This window comes from Mizuhopecten yessoensis, unplaced genomic scaffold, assembly GCF_002113885.1.
Source record: "Mizuhopecten yessoensis strain PY_sf001 unplaced genomic scaffold, ASM211388v2 scaffold8841, whole genome shotgun sequence".
In the NCBI taxonomy this organism is placed as follows: Eukaryota; Metazoa; Mollusca; class Bivalvia; order Pectinida; family Pectinidae; genus Mizuhopecten; species Mizuhopecten yessoensis.
Window position 1 is genome coordinate 920667 of NW_018407749.1, and position 13016 is coordinate 933682.

General features: G+C 37.3%; 1 protein-coding gene across 3 annotated transcripts in view; it reads left to right on the forward strand.

Annotated features, from left to right (window-relative positions):
* The window catches only part of LOC110456768 (BAI1-associated protein 3-like), a 184232-nt gene that overhangs the window by 166913 nt on the left and 4303 nt on the right, over positions 1-13016 (forward strand). For all 3 annotated transcript variants that reach the window (XM_021507719.1, XM_021507720.1, XM_021507721.1), the window contains 11 exons: positions 440-508; positions 961-1035; positions 1552-1653; positions 2451-2660; positions 8546-8614; positions 9710-9856; positions 10169-10282; positions 10584-10667; positions 11238-11319; positions 11757-11795; positions 12222-12345. In XM_021507719.1, coding sequence (XP_021363394.1) covers positions 440-508; positions 961-1035; positions 1552-1653; positions 2451-2660; positions 8546-8614; positions 9710-9856; positions 10169-10282; positions 10584-10667; positions 11238-11319; positions 11757-11795; positions 12222-12345 — 1115 coding nt within the window. The remainder of the gene's footprint in view (positions 1-439; positions 509-960; positions 1036-1551; positions 1654-2450; positions 2661-8545; positions 8615-9709; positions 9857-10168; positions 10283-10583; positions 10668-11237; positions 11320-11756; positions 11796-12221; positions 12346-13016) is intronic.

A 13016-nucleotide genomic window follows, 5' to 3' on the forward strand; every position in this document is an offset into this window, starting at 1 on the left:
TTTGGGAGTAATTTCAAAATGTTCATAAAAAGGCTCACTTACCTTAATGTTCCTTCAACGAGAAAAAAAGTTATTTGTTCTAAATCATTGTCATAACATGATATTGATATGATTAAGTTTCAAATGTTGATATGGCATCATCAAATCAAACGTCTCCTATCTGGACCCTTTATACAACACTCTTGACCAAGGCAGACTATCTATTACCAGATTGACATTGCATTTCTTCATAGTGATGATTAATGATTTAAATCATTTTAATCAATGTAATAAATGAAAAGTAAAAAGATAGTCTTGTGTAACAAACTACCTAGACGGATTAGAAACCATGTACAACAACTACTTTTAAGAACATATACCTACAATATTTTCAGGGATACTGTATAATTATATAGAGGAGACTACAGAATAATTTATTGAAATTATTTTTTGATAACAGGTAGCTGAGGTTACCGAGGGTACAAAGTACAGTACTTCAGCTGTCGACGTGTGTTGCTGCTTTTCACAGGTAAATACACCTTAAAATAGTTCTTTTCACAGGTTAATAAACTTTAAAACAGTTCTTTTCATATGTCAACAAGCATTAAAACAGGTCTTTTTACAGTTGAATACACATTAAAACAGCTCATTTTAAAGGTAAAAATGCACTAAAATAGTTCTTTTTACATGTAAATACGCATCGAGAAATATTTCATTTATTGTACTATGACACTTGTCTCTATGATAATTCCGCACATTCCGTAGTATTCGACGTGATTTTATTGATTCTTACGACTGATGTCATTGTCGTTTTGCTGACCTCATCGACACGCTGCCATATGGCCAAGTCTCTACTTCATGTTCATTTTCAGCAAGTGAGGCTGAATGCTATTGCTGTAATTTAAAACTGAGCTAACGTTTAATGATACAAAAGAAAAATAATTTGTTATTTCATTTCCAATTGGTGTTGATATTATACAGATGACTGAGTTTTGGAAGCAGTTGAATTGGCCAGACCTCCTGGATGCTTTTCCATTGGTTCAGAAACTGTCAGAGGTAGGTAGACACACTATAAATGTTAGATTGAATATCAGTCTTACCTCACGTTATATTAGTCTTTTATATGAGATTGTTATCCCGAGGGGTTCCAAACACAGGCGGTAGACATTTTCCCATTCCGTGTAATAGCTCAGGGGGTTAGTGCATTTCGAATTCGGTGAGAAGTAATTATGCGAGTGTGACTAAGGGCATTACGTCTGGTAGATGTGTGGGATGAAGAAAGACAGTTCAAGGATGGACTGTCGTTTTGATAAAGTGCATAAATTGAATTGAATATCACCAACATTACTACATTTCTTAACCGCTTTTCTTGCAAAGAATCAGAATTAATTTTAAACTTCACATGTGCAACAAAATCTTAGCAATTAATCTGTTAGTGTTATTTCACCTGGAAAATGAAAATACATATTCAGAAACATGTTCAGTCATATGTATTATTAGGTTTAACATAATTAACGTGATGGTGGAATCAATGTCAGATTGATAAAATCTGTTGTACGTTATTCCTTGAAGGACATTAGCAAAGGTGCGGTGACATACGCTGATATGATACACCAGAAACTAAAAGATGAAGGTTACTATGACGAGGTTGGGCAGTTTGATGTCACAGAACAGGTGAGTTACTTGATATTAGGGATTTATGTATGCAAAATAAGAGGCAAAATGCAACTGGTCAGACTGGAATTCTCGAGCCTTGGCCCTTTAAATTCTAGTCAAACTCTCTGGCCAACTGAGCTATTTCTCGACTTTCATAAGTCTTTAGCACCGGCAGACATCACTATTTACAACCATTGTTAAGCTTAGCCCTTACAAAGTCCAGAAAGTACCTAAAACAAGCTAGGATTTCAACATCTGTTAAAAGAGAGAAAAAAACGCAGAGGTTCCAGATCTTTATTCGACCCTAAGTCACCAGGAATAATTTCACTACACATGTTACTGAAAAACATCCATTTTTACTCATGGGTTAAAATTTCGCAGTTACGAAATCGTTATACGATAATGTTTTGAAAAATACGATTGTGATAGGTGTACACAACATGTTTTTAGATCTGTAACGTTTGTTGTGTTTCACATTTGTATTGCAATTGTCGGTTTTCAGCTTTTACTTATAATGCTTTTCGAGTAAATAAGTCTATTAATTGATTTCAAGAATTCAACTATTCCAATTCAATTATGTTTAAAAAGAAAGTCTCGGTATAAATTACCTCTATTTTTTTTTTTTAATTTTTGAAATAGATCATTCGTAAGATATGATCATATAATTTGTGATAAATATTCATGTCCTAACGATAAATGTTTTTATAAGTGATATTTTATTAAATTGGCTTACCCTTACCATTTTAATATGTTTGAAATAATATTGGAAATGGAAGAAAACTCTATCATGTCTTATTGAACATTCCACTCCACAGCTATGCATTACAATAAACAACATAGAACAGGTCCGTCGGGCGTTGAAGCCTCTCCCGGAGATGTTGAGGTTCTCTGACATACAGCGAGCTGTTGAGTCGAACAACGGTACAGGAAAAGGCTACAAGTTCAACCTAAACACGATCGTCAAGGAGGCAGACGAATGCATGGTGAAGAAAATCAAGACAGTGGTGGATAGAGTGGCGGATAAGGTAATACTAGTGGTGGGAATCTATATCATCATTTCCATACACTTCATACATTCATTGCTCGTTCTCGTCATCCTTTAAGGATACCTATACCACTGCCAAACATTGAAACTATGCACTGGAAATCGTTTTTGAAAAGAAAATCGTCGCTTGATAAACTTTTTATAAAACAAGAGGCCCAATGGGGCTGCATCGCTCACCTGGTATAAATCTCACACTTGTAACCTTAAAAGTGATCTAAAAAAAAGCTACAGGCAAAATAAAATATCAGTATTTATGATTAAAATTCATTCAAAAGAACCTGTTATTTTTTTTTAAACATTTCACCCCTGTGATTGAAAGTCGAACAAAGTCATTATGTTGAACAAATTTTATAGCCTTTCATCTCAGGATGCAACTTGCAAAGTATCAACATCCTGGGACCCATGGTTATTCAGAAGAGGTCGATTAAAGATTTTAAACAAATTTGACCCCTGTGACCTTGAATATAAGTCAAAGTCATTCACTTTAACAAACATAGTAGTCCTTGATCCCAGCATGCTACTGACTAAATATCAACATCCTGAGCCTTTTGGTTATTCAGAACAAGTTGTTTAAATATTTTGAACATATTTGCTCCTTGTGACCTTGAATATGATTCAAGGTCATACATTTAAACAAACTTGGTAGCCCTTGATCCTAGTATGCTACTGACTAAATATCATCACCCTGGGCATTTTGGTTATTCAGAAGAAGTTGTTTAAAGTTTTTAACATATTTGACCCCTGTGACCTTGAATATGGGTGAAGGTCATTCATTTGAACAAACTTTGTAGCCCTTCATCTCAGCATGCTACTGGCCAAATATCATCACCCTGGGCATTTTGGTTATTGAGGAGAAGTGGTTTAAATTGTTTAACATATTTGACTCCTGTGACCTTGAATATGGGTGAAGGTCATTCATTTGAATAAACTTTGTAGCCCTTCATGTCAGCATGCTACTGGCCAAATATCATCACCCTGGGCATTTTGGTTATTCAGAAGAAGTTGTTTAAAGGTTTTTCAAGACAATTGACCCCTATGACCTTGAATATAATTGAAGGTCATTCATTAACACCACAGATGTATAACTTGATAGTGTGGTAACTCAATTGCAAGTACTGATAACAGTACGCTACGAATAACACGAGAAGGTTCTCACTTACTGGAGGCGCCTGGTGAGGTTTTAACACTGCTATGACACCCTGTAGGAGGAGGAAGCTGATGTAGGTTCTGAAACCGGTCTCATATGCTGTCTTAGTTCTGGGTGCCACAGATGTTCTCCACACACCATGAGCTACACTGTGGTGGTCCAGAACACTGCCTCCACCAAGGGAACTTGGTGTGGTGTCAAATCTGCTTTTTGAGCTAGCTTCCGGAAGCGTTTCACCTGCAAACGAGACAAGGCATCAGCTATTTGATTTTTGAACTCCTGGCACGAATTTTGCCAACACTGTGAAGTGGTGTTGTGCTGCACATAACGTTAATCTCCTCATTAAAGGCATCATGTTCAAAGCTTTAGATCTACCTTTATTCAAGATTTCAACTGTTCCTTCATTATCACACCAGAATAGTACCTGTTTCCTTTCCCACAGATGACCCCAAAGTATACACGCTACTACAATTGGGTATAGTTCCTTGAATGCGATTGAAAGTTCACCATTGATGTCTTTTGATGTCAATGCATCTGGCCATGCTTCCGAGAACCACTTTCCCATGAAGTAACCCCCATATTCTATCGTTTTAGATGCATCTGTATATAACTCCATATCCGGTGCTTGTGATAAGGCTTTATTGCGAAATATAGAGACCCCGTTCCAATATTGTAAGAAGAATATCCACATTTTAAGATCTTCTCGACAGTCATGGTTCAGCTTGATGTGATGTCTCATGGATGAAACTTTTGTAGACAAAGCTATCAAATAGGAAATGAAGGACTTTCCTATTGGAATCACCCGCGATGCATAGTTAAGGTGCCCTAGTAGTTGTAATAGCTCCAGTTTTGTGAGTGATTTCCTACCTTGAAATTCCATAATCATTTCTACCAATCTCTCCAGTTTGTTTTTAGGTAATCTCGCTTCCATTCGATTTGAATCTAACACTATGCCGAGGTACTCTATAACACAGCTAGGGCCTTCTGTTTTGTGTACTGCCAGGGGAATATTCAAGACGTTGAATATATGTTTGAGTGTCATCATAGTGTTGTTACCCACTACAGATTTCGGGTTAATTGTTATGAAATCGTCCAATAGGTGTAAAATGTTTCCTATTTGATAGTTCTTCTCTGCTATCCAACACACTGCTGTAGACAGAGTGTCGAATATCTTCGGGCTCGACCGACAACCAAAAGCTAAACGTTTGTAAAAGTAATACAATTCTTCCCATTTAACACAGAAGAGGTGCCACTGAGAGGGGTGTATTGGAATCAGCTTGAATGCGTCTGTTATGTCAGTCTTACACATTGTTGCCTTAGTACCGATGTCCTGAATGAGGTTGACCGCATCCTCTACCCTGACATAACTAAGGGAGCATTCCTCTTTCTCTATCATGCTATTCACACTAGGATTGTATTTGTCCTCATGTGGTGCAGACAGATCTACTATTAGTCTTTTCTTACCAGAGTACTTCCCTGTAGCCAATCCGATCGGACTCACTCTATACTGTTCGAATGGAAGCTGTCGAAAAGGTCCCGCTAAAAATCCCTACTCAACTTCTTTCTCTATTAGGTCTGTGACTGCGTTTGCTTCTTTCCTTGCAGAGTTAAGATTTTTACATTCTTTAGTTGTAGATCTATATCCGTCTTAACCATAGTGTCGAAACCCTGCTCTAATCCTGTACATAGATATTCCACAAAGTTCCCATCCGGATGGTTGCTCAACTCTAGTCTGAGATGTCTAACATTAACAGGTGTTGAGGCTTGCCAATCTATGTCTTTAGCATTTAGTCATTTTTGTTTATATGGACATGTTACTGCTGGATGGCTACCATTCTTGCACACTTTACAAGCATGGGCAAAGATGCACTGAGTTCTGTTACATTTGCCATTGTTGTAGTTGTTGCATAGCTCCATCCCCTCCACGGTTACTCTTGACCTACCATAACGATCACTGGATGGCTGGCCAAAGTTTTGTTGATTTCCTCTCGACAAGAATGGCTTGGGAACATGCGGCGTATCATGATGTAGAAAGTTTGACTGAGTGTAATGTGTCCGTTTTGGTTGAGCAATGTGAGACTCAAGTAGAGCGGGACAAAAGGCTGGTGTGTGGTTACTGGACCCACAAGTACATGCATATGTTTTTGCCCCTGCCATGAGCATGCTTAACAAGTTATTGTCTTTCAACGCCCAGTTCACTTTTGATTTTAGGTGATGCAAGGCATATGAACTTCTGGCCGAAAACAGTTTATGGTATTCATAGAATTTCGAACCATAAAGGTTGTGAATTTTTATGATGTTGGCCTCATATCTGTCCAACTCATCGCGCCTGTTTGGATGTCTTGCGCACATAATACGTTTATATTTGCAAAAGGCCGTTATGAATTCGCTGATGGTGAGGCACTTGCTTAATCTGGGGTCTGTCGGAGTTTTTATGCTAAACTGTACACCTTCCGTGTGCACGATACGTTCCTTTGCGGTTTCGTACTCAGGGATCAGCAATGCTGCCAAATTAGCATCTCTCCCCTAAACGATTTGTTTGTGGGTCGTATCCGACACGATATCAAGGGGTGGCAAACGGTCTGGTGATACGCCGTCACAAGAATAGAAAGGGTACGCACCTGTCATGTCACTTGATGTCGAACTCCCTGGCGTGTCATTAAGTTTCGCCATGGCCTCCTCTAGCGCGTTCCTCTCTGTAGGAGGCTGCTGATTTGACGTGCTAGCTTGGGAGGACCTGTTCAGCTCCCTCTGAAGGAGTAGGTTGATTGTTGTTTGTAACTGTTGTAATGTGTCATTCTGCGACATGGGCGCCGCCATATTGTTCGTCACTGCTGCGCGCACAGCCCCAACTTCCGCCCCACTATTAATAACTTCTGAACGTGACTGTGATGCACTTTCAGTTTCTTCATCTAACACGGAATCCACATTTTCGATTGACACATTATCTACACGCGATCTTCCTCTACGTGCAACGAGTGTAGGCCTATTTGTCGACGTTGGTGAAACCACGGCCTGTTCCGTGGGCTGGTGACGCTTAGCGTTCTCGACGTACAGTGTCCGCAGAGTGGCTTTAGACATTGAAACAGGTGTCCAAAAGCCCAGTTCTAGCAATTTCTCTCTCAGCATACCGACTGTCCAATTTGATGGGTTATGCATGTCGTATCCTGGAATACTTTGGTCATTGGAAGGACGTTTTCCTCGACCTCTTCCCGCCATTGCGGAATGCTTCCGAGCGGGATGCAAAACCTGCTGTCCAAAATAACTCCGTGTCACCTGTTAACTATTATATTCCACACTTAAAACATACGTCCCAAGTCAAAAGTTATTTCTTATATCTCCTACAGAATGTGTTCATGCACACGAAAGGTAATAAATGAAAAATCACGAAATAATCAGACACACAAATCTACTGCAAACAGCTGCTGAAACTGACCCAAAGAAAGACTGAGTCACGTGACTGAACTGACCAATCACTGACTGTACTTGACCACTGTGTCACGTGGCTGAAACTGACCATAGCTGACCTAACTGCCTTTGCGCCTGCGTGTGAAATGGTAGACTTGTCTTAGTTCATAAACCACACTTATGTACATAAGTTTAGAAGAAGTTGTTTAAAGTTTTTAACATATTTGACCCCTGTGACCTTGAATATGGGTGAAGGTCATTCATTTGAACAAACTTTGTAGCCCTTCATCTCAGCATGCTACTGGCCAAATATCATCACCCTTGGCATTTTGGTTATTCAGAAGAAGTTGTTTAAAGGTTTTTTAAGACAATTGACCCCTGTGACCTTGAATATAATTGAAGGTCATTTATTTGAACAAACGTTGTAGCCCTTAACCCAAGCATGCTACTGGCCAAATATCATAACCCTGGGCATTTTGGTTATCGAGAAGAAGATGTTTAAAGTTTTTCACATATTTGACCCCTGTGACCTTGAAATGGCTGAACGTCATTAATTTTAACAAACTTTGTAGCCCTTCATCCCAGTTTGCTTCTGGCCAAATATCATCACCTTAGGCCTTTTGGTTAGTAAGAAGAAGTCGTTTAAAGTAAAATATTGACGCCGGACGACGGACGACAGACGACGGACGACGGACGACGGACGCCGCACCACGGCATAAGCTCACTTGGCACTTCGTGCCAGGTGAGCTAAAAAACCCAATAAAGATGAAATGAGGAACAAATACCGTAACACAACAGCAGTGTTCTGAATGTGGCAATGAAAGTTCATCTGTGTTGGTAATGGCAATTCAATTGAAAACCACAAAAACATTGAGATAAGATACAAGTACTAGGGCCAGACCCAGATTCAAGCCCGTGATAGCTCTTTAGTCTGCTATAGTACCCTGACCAACTCTGTTGCGCTAGTCATATCCAAAACGTATTTAAGGGGAGGTGTCTCTATGTACGAAAAATTAGAGTGGTGTTCTCGGGTGTTTTTCATGCATCGGCTCAAGAATCCATCTCTGAATATTTATTTCATAATCATTTATACCACACTAAGCATATTGATAAAAAGGATAAGTTAGACCTAAATTTAAATATGAGAATAATGCGTATTAATAAACCATCTGTTTCCATATGTAATATATAGCATATTGATATATTTTTTATCATTTGGAAATCCTGAAGGGAGGATAATGAGTAAAATGATAACTATATTTTTGTCGGACTAATACATTTTTATGTACATTTTTTGTCATATTAAACAGATGAGACCTGATATAAAGAAAGATGTGTTCCACTTGAACTGGGCACCAGAGTCTGTCCCTGCTGACGACGTAAGTACTCATTGTAAAGCTTTGGTAGAAAACAACGCAGTTGCAGCCAATGCAACGATTACATCTCGCGAGAGCACGTGTTTTCATTAAAGATAACACGTGTCATTTATCAAATCGAGTTGCTCCCACTCGACAATATGAGCAAGTGGAGTGATATGAGAATATTTACAGCTCGGTGCTACACAACAAAATGTTGTTTGACAGTTTGGATTTCCAATAAATATAATTCCAACCTATTTCACACAACACGGCGGCGAGGAATGATATGCATATCTGGTTACGTCATTTAGGAAATCTCTTGGAAAACTCCTTCTTGTAGCTACTATACCAAATATACGCCCAATCAGTTCACTGTTTATCTGATGCCGTTAAGCCGAGATATAACGCTGTGCTAGAAGGCCATATAAAGGACCAATAGTCTTTACGTAATTTACAATTAGAGTCTTCATGACTCATGGCGGAGACCCTATGAATGGTCCAGCGGTCAATACTCAGACGGTGCATGTTGTCATTGCAGGAACCACTAGACAATAATAAGCACATAACTGTACACAATTTAGATTATCATTGCACCAGTGATATCGTTCAGGAGAGGGTACAGCGTTGCGTTTCAGCAGGATAACATCCGACAATACGTCACTCGTGTGAGCATTGACGTTTCTTACGCCAGAACAAATTCGATGTTTTACTATGGCTTGCTCTTTCATAATGTTCTCTAACCGATTCAGCCTTTCTAGGATCTGTTAGACTGAATGATGAGAGGGCGACGACATTAAACGGAAGCAACTGACGAACTACGCAAGGCATTACTAGAGATGTGGCGGTTTATACCTGTGCCATTCATGAATCTCCTGATTTGCCCCCTGTGTCGAAAATGTTAGGCCGTTAATATCAACAACGTAAGATCGTTTGCACGAAACTGACAGTCGGCTTTTGTAGGCTTACTATTTATGGTCATGACGTCAGTCTTTCCTTCTGATATGGGAATGTTTTTATATTTCTAAATATAAAAAAAAAATCTAACGTTTCTTTTATCCAGTACATCTTTCTCATATTACTTACCTTATAAATGCGACTACATGAATTTTTTTCCAGGCTATTGGGGACTTGCTCACTTATCTTGATAGCAACCTACTGACCATGAATAAGAATCTGCTCAAGACAAACTTTGACCGAATTTTGTTGTCACTCTGGGTAGAAGTCTTGGCGGAATTCAAGGATACAATTTTGAAAGAAGAACCGGTAAATATATTTACAAACACGCTCCAAAAGCGATTTATCAATGCTACGATCATGTGTTAAAGTAATAAAACGCCTCAGTTCAGTAATCCAAGGGAGATAACTATGATACGTTTACATTACGAATTAGTTCAATATTACTTATAAAACTGTTTTTTGTTTTAATTTCTGAAAAGCTATTTGCTATTTGATTGATATCAAATTAAACGCTACAAGCATATATTTGTTTCTTTATTTTATTTTGAAATTATTTCATGAAATTATTTTTTTTTGATTTTTTTTATGTTTTTCAAAACATATTTTCTTTCGTTTCAGAGACAACCAATCATGTATAAAAGGATGTACGACGCCTTAGAATTACTAGTCGACTTTTTCCATGCAAACGAAAAAGGCTTACAAATACAAAAAATACAATCTGAACAATACAAGGTAATTAATGAAAACAATTCAATTGGTATTGTTGGTCCGGAAAGTTAGTATTCGACCCCATTAAATTATGAAAATTTACAAATCAAATTTTAGTTTCTGTCAGAATCGTGTAAAATAAGCACCAGCAATAATAAGTGATACATATGGTTCATCATGTTGAACCGTTATTTACAGTGCATAGTTTCAATAATGTCGGTGATGTTTATGCTGTATATAGCAGTAGACAGATTATTGTGAACATTCAGAATCTGAACTATTTCAATATTGTTTGACATAAATAACAATACCAAATATGTTTCAGGAGCTGAAAGGAATGCTTGATCTGCAAAAACGCAACACATTCCCGTTGATAGAGGTATTCTATGAAGAGAAATTACAGCAACAGGTACACGCCATTTTTTTCCAAAATAAAATATATAGCATGGTCTTATGCTACTGGATACGTTTGAGTATGTTCTGAGTGGTTGCATGGTTCAGAATATAAACACTTTGCTAATTATTTAGTTTGAAATAAACTAGTACCTCTCTAATTTTTGAAATTCATCAAAGTAAGGGTGTGTATGCACGTTGTCTTCTGTTTCTACAGTAGTTTAGCCCAATTTGGATTTCCAAACGATTGGGCCCCTAGCATCACGAACGAGTCCTAGAAGGACGGAACAGCTGTATGATGCAGTAAGTCCTAGAAGGACGAAACAGCTGTATGATGTAGTGAGTCCTAGAAAGACGAAACAGCTTTATGATGCAGTGTAATTCATTTTTCGCATACCGTATCTATTACCAAAGTTCAAAGGTGGTATCACCTGTGTGTTACATTCATCTCGTACAATGGGAGATAAAGCATTGACAGTGTGTTAAAACAATATGATGTTGGTTAAGTCACTGCGCACTACGTATACGGTAGTCATTTGACTAAAAACCGTTTGATACTGAAGATGATAATTGTTTATCTCTACAGAAAGCACGGACTAGTAAGGAATACGGCATACTCAACGTGAGGATGTGTTACAGACAGGACTCACAGTCACTGCTAGTGGAGGGTATGTTATTACCGGATATAGACGTGAAAACCATTAAGGATAACAAAGTTCAATTACCTTTAACCTATGTTATAATTCATTTTTACAGTCACTATCACAATTCCAAAGGGTCCAGATACTTTGAATATGTTCGAGGAAAGATATCTAATATTATATAAAGAAATGTCTACCTATTTCAGTCAAACAGCAGTCTTAACGAAATAAATATGAATAATGAAAATCCGTTGATTGGTTTTGCTTTTATTAATTCCTTTTAACTAATGCATTATATACAATTCGGGATATTTTATAAAAAATATATTTAGTCCCTGCTGAACGTACTTTTCGTTTATTTGTACATCTAATGCATGAAATGTTTGTCATTGATTCCAAGTAAGAATAGTTAGTAAGATCATTATGTCTTTTCTCTAGTTTGCGTTATCTTTTTTTCTATCTAGTCCTAAATGCAAAGGATGTTATACCGCTGGATGCTAACGGTAAGTGGTTTTCGCATACCGCATATACTACCTGTTAGAAGAATTTCCTGGTAATAAAGATGATTTGATTGTAAGACAAAAAGTATGTTTTTGATAGAAGAACGTATTTCGTACTCGAAAAGACAACAAAATTCAACTGACAAGCTACATGAACATAAGCTAGATTCAAATTTGTACTTAAGGCCCATTTGGTGAATGTAAATATAAAGTACTGTATATATTTATTAGGGATAAATTCCTCAAAATATGATTCGCAATGAAGTTTATTCATTTACAATTTATTTAGAGTTCTCAATTTTCTTTTGTAATACTCGAAATATGTTTTAATTGTCAATCTTGACCGAATACCCAAACGTATAAATGAATAAAAGAGATATCTCTTGAAATAAACGATGCAAACATTTTTCAAATTCGCCCATTTGACAGGTCTGAGTGATCCGTTTGTGCTACTCCAGCTGTGTCCAGAACACGTGTTCCCAAATGTTACGATACAGAAAACGAATATTGTGAAAAAGACATTGAATCCAACATTTGAGGAAACGTTTGAATTGTAAGTATATCTTTCTATAGTGCTGCTGTCTCGATCTGTATTTGAATTTCAGTTTTGTTTATATCCATACTATATATATATATTTCTTTATAGAATGGCAGTGCCAAAAATTCTACATCTTTTTTTTTCAGTATTTGTAGCGATATCCACTGTCTTTCATACTTACAAGAAACCGTGTGCAAATCTTTTTTCTTTTTTTGTCTGATTTCTATCTAAATTTATTTGTATATAAGTAAACACCCAATGACATAGTACCGCAATGTGGACGAATGTAAAAGCCTAGGGATTTTCGAAAGTTGCAGTTGAAAGAGCAGTCTTCCAAGAATATTATTTTGCCAACACAATGATTCGATAGATAGTTTTGTAAACTATTTGGAAATTTTAATATGTCCTTATATCAACATAAACGGATACATTTAGATTTAGATATAACATCCGTATGACAGTCAATGTTCTGATGATGTTCATAAGTATACCTTGACCTCACTAATTCAGTTCTCTTTAGATGACGCGTACTCCTCTGGAACACCTGGTCTTATCATCCTTATTAGTCATTCTTCTGTTGCTCTAGTTTTATCGATTTCGAGTTTGAACTATACTCTTGATTACAGTTTGTTATTCTCTCTTTTTTTCTTTTCTTTGTTTTTACTTTTACATTTCGGTATTTAAAA